Source organism: Arachis ipaensis, chromosome B5, assembly GCF_059453495.1.
Source record: "Arachis ipaensis isolate K30076 ecotype BB chromosome B5, ASM5945349v1, whole genome shotgun sequence".
Taxonomy (NCBI): domain Eukaryota; kingdom Viridiplantae; phylum Streptophyta; class Magnoliopsida; order Fabales; family Fabaceae; genus Arachis; species Arachis ipaensis.
The window spans coordinates 158,012,532-158,034,574 of record NC_142440.1 but is presented as its reverse complement, the minus strand read 5'-3'; the positions used below and the strand labels follow the sequence as shown (position 1 = coordinate 158,034,574).

Genomic DNA, 22,043 nt, shown 5'->3' with positions numbered 1-22,043 from the left:
GAGAAATTCCTGCTCACAATGAATCTGCTCAAGCTGGCCCTAAAGGACTACACAGTGGCACAAAGAAACTACCATGGTTGAAGAATGATAGGTCAAGATCTAGAAGAAAAGTGTGAAATTGAAAATTTTAGAAAAATTAGGAATCAAAAGGAGTATTTGATTGAGAGTCAATAAGGACTAAATTATCTTCAACTTTTTGTTTTATTCCAATATATAACTTAACCGCCGGGTCATTCTATTAGTAACACTGTTAGTAACACTATCAATGTTTACAAAAAATTTTGACAGAAGAATCAAATGTGTCTATGGTTAGTCATCTTTAAGAATCTATTTGTTAGTTTTTTTTATTAAGGACTATTCTATCCAAAATATAAAGAAAAAGTATATGGAATCAAGTCCTAATCAGCAAAAAAATTAAATAATTCAATTAATTATAATTATTTTAATTAATTTTATTTATTTATAATTTAAAATATTTATTATTAATGGCTTTTAATACCAAAATCAGATTTGAAGTGATATGTTGAGAAGAAACCGAACGGTCTTCACTCTCTCTCCCTCTCCACGGTGCTGTTTCCTAGGAGCTCTCATCCAAAGAGCAAAGAAGCACCAACCTCCTCCGTCCAGTCCAAGCCATACTCATGGCGCCATCGCAAGTTTTTCTACTGTCCACGCAACGTCGTCCAAAACGTCGTTGTCGGCCATTCTGCAGCTCTTCTTCTCCTCCTCTTATTTAGTTTTGAATGATTTTTTTAACTAGTTTTTTATGTTTTTTTTTTCTACATTTTGGATGATTCTTTTTATTAGTTTTGAATGATTCTTTTTTCTATGTTTTGTATGTTTTTTTCTTAGGATTTGGATTATTCTTTTTATTAGTTTTGGATTATTCTTTTTCCTATGTTTTGGATATTTTTTTTTCTTAGGATTTTGATGATTATTTATCTTATATTTTAGTATTTTTGTTTTTTGGAGTTTCAAAATTTTTTTTGAAAAGAGGAATTAGAATTTGTGTAATAAATGATAAAATGTGAATTAGAGTAAAAAGAGTCAATTAATAATCATTAATTTTGTATCTTTTAAAAAAATTTAAATAATCACTAATTAATGACAATTAATTAGTATAGAATATAATTCAAAAATATTTGTTAACTTGTTGTTAGCTAGACTCTTCTTGGTTCCTAGCAAAATTCTTTTATGATAGATTTTATTAATGCAGTAAAATCATCACATGCATTTATAAATTCATAATCCAAATGAGAGTTTCTTGTCAATTATTTTATCCCTCCAGCAATTAATTACTACATTGCAATTTAAGCATTTTTAAATTTTTTGCTTTGAAAGCATATTTGCTGCTATTTGCGGTCCATTTGATTTTGCATAAATATCACACAATGGCTAAATTTATGGTATTTTTAAAAAAAAAAAAATTCAACATTAAAGAGAAGAAAGAAAAGGCATGGTATATTTTTTCATCTATCAACTTCAAATACAATTGTATACAATTTAGTGCAGCACATGTAACTCAATATTAAATAGTTAAAAATACAATACATCTCACCATATTTATCACTAAATTGCACTCAAACTCAACTGTATTTCATATTCATATTCTTAGTTATAAAAATAAAAGTACAAAATTTGAACATGATCTTCCTTTTTGAAATCAGGATTTGATGAGCAACAAAATTTTGAGGGCAATTTTTCATTTAAAAATCAGAGCTTGAGTCCACAAATTTAAGACATTAATATATTAAGATATATAGCTAGTTAGAACATGCACTTAGGCTAAAATTAATATATTGATTCAACATAGATATTTGTTTAGAGAGAAGTCCTAAACTTGTGAGTTAAATTTAAGTTAATTAGAAAGCATTTGAGTGATCGGGTTTTCTTTATTATATTTTAAAATTATTTAGACATTGAAACACTCTATCAAACACACATATTGACATACTCCCATTATTTTTTTCCTCCTAAAATTGTATATTTTCATCATGTGATTTCTTCTAATAGTTATACTTGAAATTCGATACTTAATTTACTTCATTTCATTCGTTGTCATACATTTTGTCATTTTGTACAACTTTAAGGGCTTGTTTGGGTGAGTTTTTAAGAAAAGATCTTTTTTCGAGTTATCTTTTTTTAAAAGATCTTATAGAGAAGTAAAAGTAATTTTATGTTTGGATATCTCATGTAAACACTACTAGAAAACTAGTTATTACAGACGGATATTTCCGACGGATTTTATCCCACAGAAATACAGACGGAATTTCAGAGGGATTTTTTGTCGGAAAACAAAAAAAATAAATTAACATAAATTACAGACGGAAAAGAGAATCCGTCAATAATTCTGTCGAAAAAATTAATTATTTTTCGTGAAAAATGGTTACAGACGAAAAATCCGTCTGTAATTAAATAGACAAAAAGCTTCAATTTTATTAAATTATTACAGACGGAAAATTTGTCTGTAATTTAAAATTTTCCGTCGGAAATATTAAAATAAAGTTTTGGAATCACGTTCTTCTCTCCGTTTCAGTTCCCACTTCCGCGCTCTACACTCATCCCTCTAAATTCTCCATCGGCGTCGCTATCAGCCTTGCACCGCCGTCGCACCGAACCTCCATTACACTGAACTTCCATTGCACCGAGGCTCTGTCGCACCCCTTCCCTGTTCTTCTCCGTCGCACCCCTTCCGTCGGCCTTGCTCGCGTCGCTCCCTTACGAACCCTAATGTGCGTGTCTCTCTTCGATCTCACCACTAGTACTTGCTCTTCTCCGTGTGTTGCTGCGTTTCTCTCTTCGATCTTGCCTCAGCTGTGCAGGTAACCCTAATCTCCTTTCTCTTTCATCGCTGTTTTCTTTCATTCAATTCCATCGCTAACTCTAATTATATTATCCTATGTTCTATCGCTAACTCTAATTCTATTTCCTATTCTATGGTAAGAACTTGTAACGGTTACAATTCTTTATTTTGTGTTCTTATAAACTTGTTTGTGAAATCAAGGTTCCTGAATGCATTGACTAGTTTCATTTTGGTTGAATTTTTTGGGGTTTAGGTTTTTATTGATTCACAGTGTCTCAGTGATTAAAGACTTGTGTCCATGTTAACTTGGTCTTCCATATAGGACTGAGAATCAAGATGCTATAGATGCCGTAATTGTTGGTATGCTTGCTGATCCAAAGGAGGTAAATATATTCCCAAATTGATTTTTCAATATAAGAAATTAAAAGGGAAAAAATATATGTTGAATTTAAAGGTAAGAATTTCTAAATCTTAATGTAAATTTTGCAGGCAAGAGCTAGAATCAGGGAGGTCCATTTTTTCCCTTTCAATCCTGGAGACAAGAGGACTGCTCTAACTTACATTGAATCTGATGGAAATTGGCATATATCTAGCAAAGGTGCTCCAGAGCAGGTAAAATTATTCTGCTATTGGCACCAGCTGATTATGTTTGTGCAGGGGACTTAACAATATTCTTTTCTCCCGGTTTAGATATTGAACCTCTGCAACTACAAAGAGGATGTGAGGAGAAAGGCTATGCAACTATTGTTAAGTTTGCTGAGCGTGGGCTCCGATCTTTGGGGGTTGCTAGACAGGTTTGGTAAAAAAAGGATATTAACATTTATAGTTTACAACTTGGTTGAATGAGTTTTTATTCATAATTGCTGCTTGAATATCTTTATATAACAGGAAGTACCTGAGAAATCAAAAGATGCTCCTGGTGCACTATGGCAATTTCTTGCGCTGCTACCACTATTTGATCCTCCCAGGCATGATAGCGCTGAAACCATCACAAGAACCCTGAACCTTGGTGTTAATGTAAAAATGATTTCTGTAAGATTTGTGGTGTTATTTTTCTTTTTTGTTCATACCATTAACTCAAATCATGTTGCTTAGAAATTTTTTTGGGTTTCTTTTTCTCTAGGTGATCAGCTTGCTATTGCCAAGGAAACTGGAAGAAGGCTTGGCATGGGAACAAACATGTACCCTTCATCCTCATTGCTTGGTCAAAGCAAGGATGCTGCACGGTTTCTATTTTGGAAATTTATTCTTCAATTTATCAACTTGTTTGTAGGCTTTTGCAGCTTCCTGCTTAGCATCCATAGCCCACTTCTAGAAATTACCACAAGAGTTTGGTTCAAACAGCAACAATGCAATGTAAACTTAGACTCTGCTGTAATTTTTATTTCCTTTTCTATTTTAGCTTTTAATGCTGTAATTTCTGCAGCTAAGGCATTTATGAACTTAGACTCTGGACCTCTTTTACCCCTACTTTGAAAGCTGCTTTCTTGACATCATCTCTTCCATCCTGGATCTTTTCTATGCCTTTCAAGCAATTCTACATGTTGCTTTTCCAGATCTGCATATTGTTCTAGAAGTCGTGCATGGCTTTCTATTAAAAGGTAATACTTTGACTTCAAATTGATTGTGACTATCTTGCTGCTTCTTGTCACTTGTGTCAATTAAGCATCAAGATTCTAGACGGCATGAAAAATCATCTCATGTTAAGACTGACAGGGATATGGGATTTCTGTATTTCATTTACTTTTGTATTCATAATGTGTTATACCTGATATAAAAATTTAGGCAATATTCTTTGTGTGAGTTGTTATACTGGTTACATGCTTTATTATTTTTTCACTGCTTGCTAAAGTTTTAAGTCTTTTTTCTTATGTAGTTACCAGCCTCCTCTTCCATCTGATCAAGTAAAATCTTTAAATGAATATGATGAGGAAGGAGGTAAACTATAATTCTTCTGGCAATTATTTTGACAGATTAATATGGTTGTTATTCTGACTCGATTCGATTGATACAGAAGCCTCACGAAGGGTGCGAGGAAGAGGACGTGGTGGAAGGGGGAGGGGAAGAGGAAGGGGTAGAGGCATTGCTGACCACTTATTATTTTTATTTTTTGATCAGAAGATTCCTTATACTCTTTGTTTTGGTTTCTTCGGGAATATGAAAAATACTTACTTGGACACAATCTGTTTCACATAGGAAATTATGATGGAGGTATGAAATACAGTAATGGTTGGGATGGTGGCAGAGGACGAGGCCGTGGTGTAACTTCTTCCTTTTGCTGATTTGTGGAGCTGATTTTAACTATCATAAAATTTCTCTCAGGTAATGATCGCACAAAGGGGTAACTTCTTCCTTTTGCTGCTTTGTCTTTTTATTTCTCTTTTGTTGTCATGCTATTTTACTTTTATTTCTTTCCATTTCTTACAACTGATTAATTATTCTTCCCACCCATTATTTCTTTCCATTTCTTACAACTAATTATTTCTTACAACTTTTATTTCTCTTTTGTTGTCATGCTACTGTCTCAGGTAATGTTTGTGCTTCTTCAATTTTTACATTTTGTTGAGTTGTTTAGCAAACTTATCTCCAGGGAACTAATTTGTATTCATTTTTTCCCCTTTCTGAAGAGATGTTTCACTTTTATTGGATCAAGGATTCAAGACACAGATGCACTGCTTCTTTCACCCATTGTCAAATGACATGTCCATATGTAAGTCTTATGTGAAAAAGTATAACTAGTTTCCTTAGGGCAACCTCTTATGCTTTCTTACTATTTGAAACCTTTAGAAAATAAAGACCCATTTGGTGGGAAAGTCTGGTGTTACCCCCAATGTTGCAACCTCGCTTCAGTATTGTTATGCTTGTCATGTGTTTGATAAATTTCCTGAGAGAGATGGAAAAGAGCGGAACTTGTTTTCTGTGTTTCCTTTTCCTAATTCACAAGATTTAGGTACTTTTCCTCTTGGATTGCTTATGAAATTGGTAGTATTTTTCCTTGCTTGAAGTTGTTAGTTATTATTAAACCACTGTTTTGTGCCTAATATAATTGATGAGTACTACTTGTATGTACTACTTCATGACCAATAATTATTTTGGTTTTTATTTTGTATGAAGTATAAGCAAACTAAAAGCCTTCATGACCAATATTTTAGTTTTGCTTCTCCTTATTTAATTCAATGTGAACCAGAGATGGCCTTTCAATATGGTACCTTAAGCAATAACTTATTTCATATATTGATTGCTTCTAAAAGTAACAGAGAGCATTATGAATACAAAGAAAATTGGACAATTAAACATCTATATTCTTTCGGTTTAAATAAAAATGATTCTTTGGTTATTAGAAAAATAAGAAAATAAGAAACTGATCATAAGGTTGAATCATTTATTTATTTATTTATTTATTTATTAAGACTAAAATATTTGCCCGATTGAACATCTATTTTAATTTTTAGGTAGTTGAAGAGGTGTCTATTACAAATCTTGTTCTTAATTATTAGTCCACCAGTTTCTGTTGGTTAGTCTTCCATTCTTGTTCTTAATTATTAGTCCACGTCATCTTGTTTGATATGTGATAATCAATGAAGAAGTCTGATTGTAGTGTATTAGGTGATTCAGCTAGATGTTGATTTTCCTTTTAAATAAACTCTTTTTCTTTTTCCCTAACTACCTATGTTTTCGTTATGATCTCATTGTTCTGTTAATTCGAAGGAAGCAATAATAAGATGCTATTTTTTTCATTATTAGAACTTGTTATGTTGGTTGTGCAATTGGGAATGTGATAAGGATACTGTTAGAGAGGGCGAACATGTTTTTGGTGTTGCTCACATTTTTGCATCATTCAATGACACCTTTATTGTGAGTAAACTATGTTCATCTTTTCTCCTTGTTCTTATTTTATTTGAATTTGCTGAATCGATGGTTTTGATCGGGTGATTTCTCATTGCAGCATGTGACTGATTTGTCTAGAAAGGAAACCCTTGTCCGTATTACTGATACATAGTAACCAAGAGGTAGAAGATGATACAATATACTGATACAGACTTAATCTTGGGGTATTTGTGATACTCAAGGCATTGTTTGAAATTTGGGGAAAGAAAGATGGGCCTCACGGTAATATTTCTCATGGACTAATGATTCTGTATTTGACTGATTGGGTTATGTCAAACTTGATCAATTTCCAGTTTTTGGATAAAGTGCATATTTTTCTCCTAGAAACTTTTGGAACCTCTAAGGAAAACTACACTCCGTTTGTTGTTTTCATGGCTGCGGCTGGAGTTTTGAGAGCTGCAAATAGGTCTACATCAAGTGGTGTGAAATTGGACATTGTGTCTCGAATCGGGACTTCTGCAGTTGTTTGTATGGAAGCTTTAGTTAGTGATTTGGTTTCCCAGGCATTGGGATTCAAAGAGTTGAGATTGATGATACATTGTTATGCATGTGTTGATTGATGATACATGACAAGTTCATTGTGGTACCTAAAACCCGGTGGAACATGACAAGTTCCTTAAAAATGATTTTCTCTCCTGATATATGTATTGATACTTGTATTTCAGGCTGCATCTCAAGTTCATGGGGGACAGTTGACAGCTGGTTTTGTAGATGGTTCTGTTAGACTTTATGACATCAGGACACCTGAAATGTATGCATCTCCGGTGAATTTCTTCCAAGTTTTGATCTGCTTAGTTGATGGCTACTGACAATGTTGCTTCTTAGGCTTATCTGTGGATTACGGCCACATACACAGAGTAGAAAAGGTGGTGGGGATTGGCTTTCAACCTGGACTAGACCCAAGAAAGGTAAGATGATCTTTACTAATTTTTGCTTTCTTTTTCATATAATGTTGTCTGTCTTGGTAGGAATTCAATAACAATCTATGGATTTGATATGAAAAGGATGATTAAATTATGTTGTACTTAAATAAAGAAACCTAAATTGCACTTAGCTTCTCTTTACCAACTTCACATGGATAACGTACTAGAAACATAAAAAAGGGGGTGTACCATGCATCTTTATTTGTTCTTTAGTCTTTACCTTTTTTTGGTCGGTATTTAATTTGGTAATAAAGAAGAAATTGTATATTGTGATTTAAATAAAATCGCTCATGCACTATATCTTACTCTGTTATTTCAGTTTGGGTGTTTGAGCTGTGTTTGTAACATCCCAAAATTGGGGGAAGAAGGACAAGCTGAGAAAGGAGCCAAGGAAGGAGGATCTAAGGTTCTCGGCCAAGTTCTGCTGCAAACTAGCCACATTATCCCTTAAAGCTTCATTTTTCAGCTTCAAAAAAGTAGGATATTCTTGTTTAATTGATTTAGTTGAATGCATTTGACTGTAAGCTAATTAGCAAGTAGGCTTGGTTTTGGTTGGGTAGGAAGATCATTGATTCTTTGTTCTTGTAGCTTGAATTAGAAATACACTTTGTTTGTGATGAATTATAGTTGATGTATTAATACATTTTGTTTATGTTTTGAATTATATTAACTTGCTTGTTTATAGTACTTTTCTTTTAGTTTGATAATACGATGAATTTGTTTATTTTTTGAAATATTATAAATATTTGAATACAAAATAGATAAAAAAAAATTGTATTTATTAAATTTATATTTATTTTGTATGAAAACAGGTTTATTTTTGTAATAGAAAAATCTAAGAAACAATTATTTTACCTTACCGACGGATTTACAGACAGATTTTCTGTCTGTAATTAGAGTATAAGATGGTTCTTCAAGATTCAAATTACAGACAGAAAATTTGTCGGAAAATCCGTCTGTAATATCTGTAATTACAGATTTTACAGACGGAAAATCTGTCTGTAATTACAGACGGAAAACCAGACGAAAAATTCGTCGGAAAATCTGTCTGTAATTACAGACGAAAAATCTGTCGAAAAATTCGTCGTCTTAGGAAAATTGATAGAGAATTTACAGAGGAAAAATCCGTCTGTAATTGGTAAAAATCCGTCTGTAATTTTCCGACGGAAAAAAATCCGTCGGTAAATAATTTCCGACGAGGCTTTTACAGAGGGACAAAATCCGTCGGTAATTTTGTCGGTAACCAAAAATCCGTCTGTAATAAAGACTAAATCTGTCTGTAAATCTGTCTGTAAATCTGTCTGTATTAATCCATTTTCTAGTTGTGAAAAAGATCTTTTTATCTATCAATTATGTTTGGGTATAACAATTTAAAAGTACTTTTTTGTTTATTTATTACATGAAAAATATTTTTTTTTAAGGAAAAAAGATCTTTTAAAAAAAGATGTAAATTACAGCTTCTCAAAAAAGATCTTTTTTTTTTTTATTTTACTAATGCTTTTACTTTTACTACTAGAAATTTGCCAAACACGTTAAAAAATAAAAAAGATCTTTTTATTGAAAAAATATCTTTTTTTTAATAAAATAATGACGCCCAAATATGCACTAAGAAGATCATAAATACTCCAAAATATAAGTGAATATTTTTGCACTAAATAAGGGGAATATATCTAGAGATTTTAACATCTGTGATGATAGGATGAAAGGCAAACACTTGTGCAAGATAACCCTGTAAATAAGGCATAAAACATACAAATTTTCGTTATTGGTATTGATGGAACTAATCACAACAATAAAACAGCAAATCGCATCATCTATATAAAAAGAGAAACTTTAAGCATGAAAATTGAATTAGTTAGTTGACAGAGAAATTATCTTTCTTTGGCCAAATAAAATGAACACCTTAAAAACAATGAAAGAAGAAAAAGAAAAAATATCACAACATTTCATTTGATTTTTAATAATAGTTAAAACAAACAAACAGCATTACCCTGCACAAAACTTTTCTTACATTCCTATATTACATTTCTTGAGCTTACAGATTAACTAAAATATGATCTTATTTTTTCTATTTTTTTTCAATCATCAATTACATTGCAGCAGTAATAAATGGCACCTTGACTAAGAATCTAGATACATATTTAAAATGGTGCCATAAATGTTTGGTATAGGGTACTCTTCTTCTTTTGTTGATTCACACAGGTTCACAAAGCTACAACAATGATAGACGCAATTCAACATCACTTTAGTAAAACATTTTCTAAAAATTGATTCGCAAAAGAGATAGTAGTATGACTATTAAAACAAATATAAACAAACAAAATCACTTGTAATTAAAATACGAAGAACAAAAACTTGATCTAAATGAGTAACAATATAATATATGCATGTATGTTTACATAGTCATATAAATGTTGATGCATGCAGCCTCTTAAATCTTGCATTCACTTCTAGCAGGTAATCCACTTTAACCAACATACCACAATATGAAATCCACACAGAAATTTCAAGGACCAAATTATCATAAATTTATCATAATGTTACTCAAATAATTAAAAGGGGGAGAATTATCATCATACTGCAAAAGGAGGGAGACTCCATACACAAAAAAACTAAGAAAAGTGAAAATTAAAAAAGTATTTTAAATTAAAAAAACAAATAAATAAATTAAATAAATTTTTGATTTGACATATAAAGCTAAAACATTGAAAACAAATTATCAATCAAAATAAGAAAAAAAAAGTAAAATTAATCTATAGCAAGATTTTAAATTCATGTCAGACCACCAAATACTTTGATCATTTTAAAATATTTAAATTCACTTACCTGAGAAAAGAATGTTGTCCCGAGAGTTCAAGTGTAACGGGTATAGTATCTTACGTGTCTCCCACTTGAATCCCCTATATCTTTTTTGCTATCTGAAGTTCTGAACATGACAAAGAAAAAAAATTATAAATAGTTGGTGATGTGAGCAAAATGCAAAAAGAAAAAAGCTGCCAACTTTGAGGGTATCCAACATGATAAAAATAAGAATTGAAACCAAATTTATAAAAATTAGAGAGAAATAAAAGATGGGTATTGATAAAATATGAGTGTACTAATTACTTGAGTTCGAGAGCAGCATGAATAATGCCCTTACCTCATCATCATTATGAATTTGAAACATCCTTGGAATTATTATTTTCAAAATTTTGGCAAACAAAAATACAAAATTAAGTTAGGACAAAGTTTCTTAGAAAGGTATTTAACCAATTCTCTTATGCAAATATTTCATATACTCTTGGAGGAATTTTCACTTATAACCGAAAGCACAGTCCCTGCCATTGACGTTGCTAACTCGCTGCCCTATTCAACATTTTTCCCGTATGGCTCCGTCAATCCGTCGATTTCTCCTTGTATCACCACGATTCTCTTGCGTGGCTCCGTACTCCGTCAGCTTCTCCTTGCATCGCCGGCACGTCGCGTCTGGTGGTTCTCAGGTTCTACCTTCTTCTGCGTCATTGCTTATTATTTGTGTGGTTCTGCCGCTGCGTTCCTTCCTTCGGCACTCGGCAGTTCGGCATCTGGTTCTACGGTTCTGCCTTCTTCTTCTTCAACAAACATCAATCTCTTCTGGACTTCTGGTTCTTTTTTATTCTACAATACTTTTCTCTGTTGTCGCTGGCCCCGCATCGCTAGTGGGTCGTCCTCCTGGAGTTCAGTCTTGGAGTCTTGCCTCTTACTACATAATTGGAAACCCAAATCAACCTATCAAAAGTGGTAAATACCAAAAATTCTTAAGTTTACCCTGGAATCAATTAATTATAGCATATGTACATTATAAATAAATAAGCTTTTGTAGTGGGGAATGGCCGAATGGAGATTCAGAATAAAGGAATGGTTTGTGTAAGATGCCATTGGTTAGGTCTTAGGTGGTATTGCGTTAGTTTTCTTGTTAACTTGAAACAAAAAATTATGAGCAACTAACCAAATCCATTATGTTCATTGAGATTCAAGTTCTATTAGAGTGTTATATTTTTATGTGACTGAATAATAATCAATAGTTAGCACATAGTTTATATAGTTAGTTCACTTAGTTGCTTCATTCAGTTTTTCACTTATTTGCTTCATTGTTTGATAATTGATAATTTAATTGGTTTAGAAATTGTAAATTTGTGATTGAATTTGTTATAATGGAATTGATACTTTAGTTTTATTAATTTCTTTGTTAATTATTTTTGTGTATTGAGTTATTTTGAATTAGGAATTTAGGATATTATAAGTTGCTAGTTTGTTGTTGTCGTATGATGAAAATTCATTTTATTAATTGATCAATTTTGTATTTATAATTTTATATTAATTTTATTAATTAATTAATTTAAGTTTATAATTTTATTCTATTAGTAATGAGAAATATTTCAAAAGAACTTCATCATTGGATTGGATCCCAAAACAATTTATCGATCTCTTCTAACAAGAGGAGGTTTTTAGAATTCGAAGTAGAGAGTTTCATAACAGATCTAGGATAATGACCAAAGATTTCAAGTTATCATCCGAATGACCGGGACAAAGTTAAATGTGCATATTTGCAAAAAGGTCCTTGTCAACCAAGGACTCATGATTTTTCGCAAACTGCTTATGGTTCTTCTTTTCGAATATTTAATCCTAATTGATTTTATGATTATGGCAATTGGTTAGAGTATAGTATATCAAAAGATGTTGTTTTTTTACTTTATTGTTATCTTATGAAATCTGAGACTGAGACTGAAGGTGGCAATACTTTTATAACCAATGACTTTTCAAATTGAAAAAAAAGAAGATTATAAACTCATATTGGGATTCATGATAGTGCTCATAATCAAGCTTGGAAAAAATATGAAACACTTATGAAGTGAAAACAACACATTAGTGCTGCTATTAAAAAACAATCTGAGCAAGCTAAAAAAAATTATCAAATTCACTTGACAGCCACAATTGATTGTATTATATTTTTTTGCGATGATGATTGATCTTTCGTGGTAATGATGAGATGATTCTATTAATCAAGGAAATTTTTGGAACTTCTAAATTTTCTTGCGCAACATAATGAAGAGATTTATCATGCTTTCAAAAATATTTGTGAGAATCTTAAATTAAGAGCTCCCTCAATTCAAAAGATATTGTAAGAGCTGCTGCAAGTGAAACGACAAAAGTTATTGTTAATGATTTTGGGGATGAATTATTTGCTATTTTGGTTGATGAAACCCGCGACATTTCTATTAAGGAGCAAATGTCAGTTTGTTTAAGGTATGTGAATAAAGAAGGGCAAGCCAGGGAGCATTTTCTTGGTCTTGTTCATATTTTTAATACTAATACTTTATCTCTAAAATTAGCATTAAAGTCATTATTAGAAACATATAATTTAAGCTTATCAAGAGTACGTGGCCAAGGATATGATGGTGCAAGTAATATGCAAGGAGAATTTAACGGCTTGAAAACTTTGATATTGAAAGAAAATTTTTATGCTTTCTATGTACATTGCTTTGCCCACCAACTTCAGTTAGTTCTTGTAACGGTTGCAAAAAAATAAGTTGAAATTGCTTTGTTTTTTTAATTTATTAACCAAATTGTGTAATTTTGTTGGAGTTTCGTGTAAACGAAGAGATATGTTTTGTGATAGTCAGATGATTAAGACAATTGAAGTATTACAACGTGGAGAAATTTTTAGTGGACGTAGTTTGAATCAAGAAATAGCTTTGAAAAGAGCTGGAGACACTAGATGGGGTTCACACTATGGAACTATACTTAGATTAATTTCTTTTTTTCCTTTTGTGGTCAATGTTCTTGAATATATTGAGAAAAATGAAAATAATTCAGAACAAATAGTTGAAGCATGTCATTTATTAAATGTCAATTCATTTTCAACTTGCACTTGATGAAAATATCTTGAGAGTTACTAATGAATTATCTCAAGCATTACAAAAGAATGGTCAAGACATTGTAAATACTATGGCACTGGTTAAAGTGTCTAAGTAACGGTTGCAAACTATAAGAGATGATAGTTGGTCTCTTTTACTTGACGAAGTTTCATTGTTTTATGACAAACATAATATTACTGTTCCAAAAATGGATGATATATTTGTGTCACAAGGAAGATCAAGACGCAAAAGCTCAAAAGATCTCAAATTTGCATTATTTTTTAAGTTGAGATATTCTATCAAATAGTTGATAGCCAACTTCAAGAACTCAACAATCGATTTACAAAGGTGAATATTGAATTGTTTCTTTGTATAGTTTGTCTAAATCTAAGACACTTATTTCTTGCGTTTGATAAGGAAAAGTCGATCCAGCTAGCTCAGTTCTATCCATTAAAATTTTCTTCTACTCAACTTTTGGCATTTAATAGTTAACTTGAGAACTTCATATTAGATGTACGTTCTGATGATCAATTCTTAAACTTAAATGGGATTAGTGTTCTTTCTTAAAAATTGGTTGAGAGTCGAAAAAATATTTTTTATCCATTAATGTTTCTTCTTTTGAAGTTAGCTTTAGTTTTGCTTATAACAACTGAATTAGTTGAAAGAACTTTTTCTGCTATGAATATTATAAAGTATCGACTTCGCAATCGTATGGGAGATGAATTTTTAAATGATTGTTTAGTGATATATATAGAAAGAGAGACATTTGATTGTGTTGACAATGAAAAGATTATTCAATCTTTTCAAAATATGAAACCAGAAAAATGAAATTTTAAATTATTTATTATTTTAAAAATTATTATTTTATTATTTTAATTTGTTAGTTAAATAATTTAAAGAGTAATGATATTTTATAATACTATGGTATAATTATAAAAATTATTATTATACTATATAAAAATTATTATTATACTATTGGATCCGTCAATAAATAGGGATTAAGTGCATTCCAAGTGAACGTTGAAGTGCTTCTTCAATTCAAGCTTCATCTCAATGACTCTTCTTGGAATGCTTCCAATCCTAATTGCTGCCATTGAATTGGTATGGAGTTGTTTGTAGTGAAGTAACTGCACACATTCTTCAGCTAGACCTCCACACTTCTGGTGGTCCTCAACATGATGCTTTTGATAATTATGTAGAATATGAAGAAGCTGAGAAAGCTTATAAGAATTCTGTGTTTCGTGGTGAGATAAGTCACTCTTTGGTTGAACTGAAACATTTGAAGTACTTGGACTTGAGCGGCAATGATTTTGGAGGTATGCAAATTCCAAACATCCTTTATGAAATCAGAAGCTTAACTTATCGATCTTAACCTCTCACATTCCGGGTTTATGATGGAAAGATTTTTTATCAAATTGGAAATCTATCCAATTTGCTCTATCTTGACCTCAAATATGTTGCCAATGGAACAATTCCATATCAATTTGGGAACCTCACCGATTTGGTCCACCTTGGCCTCCAAAGTATTTATGGCTTTCGAGTCTTTCATCCCTGCAATACTTGAACATGCATGGTGCACATTTGTCCAAGTCATTTGATTGGTTGCATATCATGGAAGCTCTCCCTTCTTCGGTTTTATTTACAAACCGATTTTAAATTCGGTTTTTTAATATTCAAATCTAAAATGTGTGAAACACGGTAAAGTAGTTCACCAAATTGGAGTTAGAGTTTTTTTTTAATTTGGATCTGAATCCAAATTTAAAACTATTTAAATTGTTTAGATTAAAAACCAAATTATAAAATAAATATAATTTGATTTAATTTTTTTATTTAAAACTAGTTTATTTTAGTAATTTGGTTTGAATTTGGTTTAAAATTCAAATTTTGGATTTTTTCGTCTATCCTAGATTTTCCAACGTCACTGCAAACTTATGACTTTAATAGTGAGGAATGGGCAACCAAACCATTTTTATTTGCTGCCGAGTTTCCTTTTTAGTAATTAATAAGTGAAACGCAAATGTGAATAGAAATGTTACTAAGAACGAAAAAACGAGCATCAAAATCTTGGAAATTAATAAACAACTAGAGTGAAATTTGCACAATGTGCAGAATGATAAATTAATTATATTATATAGTGTATTTTAAAGCTTAGGATTCGGTGGTCTCAGAATCTTTGAACCACTTAATGGTCCCATTAGAAAACATGTTTTTAGAGTGTTTTTAACAATTGCTACATAGTTTTTGAACTAATTTTAATTATAAATTAATTCCATATATTTTATTTAATTATAAAAACCGTTTTTATTTTATAAATTATTATTTTATTAATTATCTATTATATTTATTAACAATGAAATACAAAAACAACAACCAATTATATTCTCCATCGATCCTAATAAAACTTTTGGCCATTCCAATTGATTAAAATATTAAATTTGATCTCGTGACGTTCGTCCATGGCTTCTAAATCGTGTTTTCTTGAAATTCAATCGATTAGTTTATCAAAACAATCGATTGAACTATAACTCAATCAATTGAATTACAGTGTATCACAAAACAATCGATTGAAAGTTGTAAGGTAGAATGGTTTTCGTTTAAACCAATCGATTGTTTATACTTTCCAATCGAATGAATGCCTAAAAACAATCGATTGTTTTTGTTACTCAATCGATTGAATTCACGAAAACAACATGGATTTGTCAAATACAATTGATTGGAAAGTGATGACATTGAAGTTTTAGCCAAATTCAATCGATTGGTAATGTAATCCAATCGATTGGAAGGTGATGAAGTTGAATTTTTTGCCAACTTCAATCGATTGGTAATGCTACCCAATCGATTGAAATGTGTCCTGCGCCTATTTCAATTTTGTTATCTTTTTAGAAATTATCTTATTATTCATCTATCTTATCTTTAAAATTCTATTTTCAATTTTTGCTGTTTTATTTTGATGTAGATAAACTAATCTTATCTTTTCCTTAATATTAATGTAAATTTTAAAAAATTGAATAAATTTATATTTATTTTGATTACATTCAAAAGTGAATTATATGTATTCTTATAATCAAGAAATATACTTAACTTCTTTTACAATAAGGCAATAATTTAATTTATTAAAAAAAAATTCATATTAATAGTTTTGAATAAGACAATTAAAATAAAATATAAAAATAGAGCTTGAATAAAAAAATACAAAATTTTCAATCTAAAAATATAAAATAGTTAAAAAAATAAAAAAATTATTTAAATATAATTTTTCAAGACACTCTATAACTTAGATGAATAAATATTATTTAAAAATTAATAAACCTCTCTCGTTAATAACAATATTGAAACTTAAATTTGAACGCTAATTGATATTATATATTGTGTAGGTACTTAGAGTATATTAGAAAAATACGTTAATAATTTGAACAGAAAAATTATTAGTGTAAATTTATTTTTTTAAAAAATTAATCCTTATTGAACTATTCTACTTTTATTCCTTCAAAATATATCTTAATACAAATATTTGTAACAATAATTTATATCCAACAAGAATATCTTAATAAGTAGTTACATCATTCTGTCATGGGTTAATGCAAAATTTACAGAATGTGAGTACGTGATTGAGTATGTTGTTTTAGATTATAAACATAGGGGTAAAATAGGAAAAAATAATCGACACTAAACCCTCTGTATTCCTAATATAAATTGTTATAGATAAGTATAGTTTCTTAAAATTTTGGGGTGTCCAGACCACTACTCGCCCCCTCTAAGTCCGTCTCTGATTACTAGCTAATTAATTAATAATAAAAAATAATAACATCTATTTACTTTTTAGTATTTCTCAATTTTTGTGAATTAATAAAAGATAAAAAAATATTTTTTCCTTACACAATCAATTTCACAAATAAAGTATCAAAACGAATAATTGCAAAATTAGAGATTCTATTCACTGACTTCGATTTTGTAATCAAAACGATGGTTTATTTTTTGAACACTATAATGAAAAACTTGATTAGATCTTTGTTGATTACTGCAACGGTGATTAACGATGAAGAAATACTGGATATTAAATAGACGGATAAAAAATAAAAAGAAAATTGGATATTGAGTAGATGGATGTTCCAAAGAAAAATAATTAAATTTTTTATAATCAAAGAAAATGATACACGATTTTAATGGTGGGATTGAATAATTAGTGATGGATTATTCACCAATTTATAATGTTAATATTAAGGAAAAGATAAGATTAGTTTATCTACATCAAAATAAAACAGCAAAAATTGAAGATAGAATTTTAAAGATAAGATAGATGAATAATAAGATAATTTCTAAAAAGATAACAAGATTGAAATAGGCACAGGACACATTTCAATCGATTGGGTAGCATTACCAATCGATTAAAGTTGGCAAAAATTTCAACTTTATCACTTTCCAATCGATTGGATTACATTACCAATCGATTGAATTTGGCTAAAACTTCAATGTCATCACTTTCCAATCATTGTATTTGGCAAATACATGTTTTCATGAATTCAATCGATTGAGTAACAAAAACAATCGATTGTTTTTAGGCATTCATTCGATTAGAAAGTATAAACAATCGATTGGTTTAAGCGAAAACCATTCTACCTTACAACTTTCAATCGATTGTTTTGTGATACATTGTAATTCAATCGATTGAATTTCAAGGAAACACGATTTGGAAGCTATGGACAAACGTCACGAGATCAAATTTAATATTTTAATCGATTGGAATGGCTAAAAGCTTTATTAGGATCAATGGAGGATATAATTGGTTGTTGTTTTTGTATTTGATTGTTAATAAATATAATAAATAATTGATAAAATAATAATTTATAAAATAAAAAACAGTTTTTATAATTAAATAAAATATATGGGTTAATTTATAATTAAAATTAGTTCAAAGACTATATAGTAATTGTTAAAAAAATTCTAAAAACATATTTTTTAATGGGACCATTAAGTGGTCTAAAGGTTCTGGAACCACCAAATCCTGAAAAAAAATAACATTGATTTTTTTGGCACAGGAGCTAATCAATCCCATAAAAATAAAGCTCAAAAACTGGGTTGAATATTTTTTTATCAAGGACCTCATTGTCTTTTGAGATAATTGTCAGGGGCTAATTTGTGTTTTTTTCTTTTAATAATAAGTATTATATTATTTAAAGATTAGATAATATGTAAATTAATGTTAAATTTGAATTGTTTTATATTAAAAAAATTTTGTAGAATATTTATTTGAAAATTTTGACACCAGAAGCACTAAAAGCATATTCTATGCCCTAATTATATAAAATCCAGAAAAACGAGATTCAATCATTAATCGAAACACATGTAAATCAATTTTATATCCAAAAAGATCGTCAATGTAAGTTAGATAACATCCAATAAATATAGTTATCACAAAATATATACTATAAAAAAAACTACTGTTTCTATTTTCTTATTTTTAACTACATCTACTGTTTCACAAGAGAGAGATTATGAAAGAAAAAATTACGTATGTTCAATAATTTTTCTTCTTTCCTTCGCTTGAGTTTTCACTGAGATTTTGATTATTTGTTGCGAGATTTTGAGTTTTCATTGAAAACATCTTTGTATAGTTGTTTTTGGGCACGTGTATGATTTCCAAAATAAAAGTGACTTTTTTTAATTTAAGTCAATTTAATTAAATTTAGATGACAAAAAAATTTGAATATGTAGCATAACTAATAATTTTGTTTTGTGCCATAATTTTTTAAAACCTGTAGTTCAATAATGTAGCTATTAGAAATATGAGCATAAAACCTGCACAAAATTATTTCTGCCAAAGAATATATCAGGCATATAACTCATTATTTATCCCCCCTTTTTATTTCTTCTTTTATTTTTTTTATAAAAAGTAATTTCCCCTGTGTTTGTTCCTTTTTATTATTAATGCTTATGTATATATCACATATTATGTTTTTAAAATTTGGATGAGAAATTTGAGACGATGTTATTGTGCCATGAACTATATAAACAAATGTATACAACAATATTTTATATTATAATTGTTTATCATCTTTATATAATCATATTTTAACAATAATAAATTAAAAAAGAATGTTAATGGACTAGCAAATTTTATTATTTTTAAACAATAATTAATTATTATATTTAAAAATATAGATTAAAAATATATTATTAAATTATTAAATTAAAAAAATTAGACGGTTGTCTATGAATATTGACTAAAAATAATAAATTATACTCACAAACTAGTGCATTAATAATAATTTGGAAACATGTATTCACCATTCAGGGAGAATGGTACGATTGGAATTGGAAGAACTAATATTTAACCATATATAACAAATAGTCTAAACAAATTAAAAGATTTGAAATTTGAAAAGATTAAACTACAATGACAAAAGCTTAAGGAGTATGAATTAGGGTAACAACCAAACAGGAGGGCAAAAGAACTTCACTTCTAACAATACTCTCTGGAAACTTCCATGGTCCAAGTCGAAGATGCCGATATCTTGAGGAACAGGACCGTAAAATGATGATTGCATCGCTGTTTGGTTATCTGTAAACCAAATCTGATTTCCTTTGCTTAGAAAAGGCACAGGAATTTGAACAGAAGAATTAAAGCCAATCACTAGTATATAGTTACCTAAATTATCTAATGTTGACCACTCTTTTCTGTTTCTTTTTAACTCATAGATATCGAATTTGTAAGTTTCAAAATCCCTGCGTATTCTCCTCAAGAAGGGATGGCGAAGATATCTTACCAACATCAATAAGCTTCCATTGGCGCACCCAATAAGACATTTAGGCTCGTGAGGGCCTACGGGAATTTCGGATGGAGGTCTGGTTTCATGGATTCCTCCCTTAAGCCCTGCTCTTATCTTTGTATCAAATTCATATAGCTGCCCGTCATTGTTTATGGCATATATCTTTTCTTGGAAAAATATTACGTCCTCAAACCTCTTATCTCTGGTTGGAAATTCTACCCATCTCATATTGCCAGGCTTGTAAAAGGCCAATCTCTGGTTAGGTCCGAATATCACCACCGCCATAAAATTTTCAATGTCATGCTCAGGAGATGAGTTTATAATAACCTTATAAACTTCGAATCTATGCACGCTATCTCTATCCAGGGTGATCCTAATGTCACGAAAATCCCACAGTGTGTATTCATCCCCATGATTATCAGGCTGGTAATCAATTATATCGGGTAAAGTTGAGACTGGAGGAAGATCCAAACTACGATTTGTAAATGGATTTAACATTTGTATAGTGCCATCAGATATGGATTGGACAATCACCCATCCATGACCAGAACCGCGGATGAACTTGTTGTCCGACTGCATCTCTGGCAGCATGATATGGTAAATATCTTTCTCTTCAAGGACGCAAGTATCAAGAGTTTCATCATCTGCAGCAGCTAATTGCATGAGATGATAAATCTCCTCGTCTTCGTAGGAATGATTCTTGACAGTTTCGTCAGGTAACAATAACCACGGAATTTTGTTTCCATTGGGAATCTTTGCAAGTTTCAAGCTCCACTCTTTGCAAACCAATCGAAGCTGGAGGTAATCATCGTAGGCATGGAACCGTTTTGAAATTTCTTTCAACAAATCTTCGTCAATGTCTGCCCATCGATTAATCTCGTCCATGTCTCTGACTCGAGCTATGTTGAGTTACAAAGAGTCAGATCTGAAAAAAAAAAGTCAGAATTTGAAAATTCGTAGAAAATAAACGTCAATTCACTCTCACCAACAAATAAAACTACAAACACGAAAAAAGGATTCATAACAATCGTCAGAACCAAACCCTAGAAAAAACTCACTCTGTGCTGCACCGAAGCCGATGCTGATGAAAGTGTTGGTTGAAGAAGCTGTAAATATATATAAATATAATATATAAGACTAAGAAGAGGGAGATCAAGAGAGAATGTGAAAGGAATTGATGTTCCACAAAGATTTGAAGTGAAAGCAAGGATAATTAGAGAGGGAAAAGAAGGCGGAAGAGCTTTTGCAATGGGGTTACAATTTATATAGGACGGTGGGTCTTTTAAAAACGACTAATCCATCCCATCCTGAAATTTTCCTTTTATATGAAATTTTGAGAGGATTCTGGTATTTAAATATTGAATTAGGGTTTCGCTTGCTCAAAGATGGATACCTGTTTTGAATGATTTAATTTAAAATTGGGCATCATTATAGTGTCTAAAAGATTATTATAGTGTCTAATTTATTAAATATGGATAAAAATTAATATTTAATTTAAAAGATAAAAATTTAAAATATATTATAAAGATAAATTAGATAAAATTTAGACATCAATTCATAGAAACTATAGAATTGACTTTTAAATTTAAAAATCAATATCTTCTAAAATAAAAAAATTGATAAAATAGTTAAATAAAAAATTAATTACTCTTAAATTAAGATAATTGAACACATATTTCATAAAAATTATAAAATTAACTGTAATCAACTCTTTATTTTATCAACTTTTTTATTTTAGATGATCTAAATTTAAAATTTAAATAAATATAATTTAATAAGGAGTTGA

The 22,043-nt window shown here is 30.2% G+C and overlaps 1 protein-coding gene and 1 pseudogene across 2 annotated transcripts; one reads left to right on the top strand and one right to left on the bottom strand.

The window, feature by feature from the left end:
• The first annotated feature begins 2,517 nt into the window (after positions 1-2,517).
• On the top strand, positions 2,518-8,278 carry LOC148566385 (ATPase 5, plasma membrane-type-like; annotated as a pseudogene). Its single transcript, XR_015883274.1, has 16 exons — positions 2,518-2,822; positions 3,126-3,186; positions 3,293-3,415; positions 3,494-3,597; positions 3,692-3,835; positions 3,927-3,984; positions 4,077-4,159; positions 4,230-4,404; positions 4,680-4,741; positions 4,818-4,877; positions 5,000-5,125; positions 5,431-5,513; positions 6,548-6,658; positions 6,750-7,442; positions 7,517-7,599; positions 7,934-8,278. The product of XR_015883274.1 is annotated as an ATPase 5, plasma membrane-type-like (transcript).
• Positions 8,279-19,754: 11,476 nt separating this feature from the next.
• LOC107641525 (uncharacterized) lies at positions 19,755-21,507 on the bottom strand. The gene is made up of 2 exons (XM_088486473.1): positions 21,316-21,507; positions 19,755-21,182 (listed from the first exon to the last, which is right to left on the bottom strand). The coding sequence occupies exon 2, from the start codon at positions 21,140-21,142 to the stop codon at positions 19,910-19,912; it is 1,233 nt and encodes a 410-aa protein (XP_088342599.1). The 5' UTR covers positions 21,143-21,182; positions 21,316-21,507; the 3' UTR covers positions 19,755-19,909.
• Between the last annotated feature and the right edge of the window lie 536 nt (positions 21,508-22,043).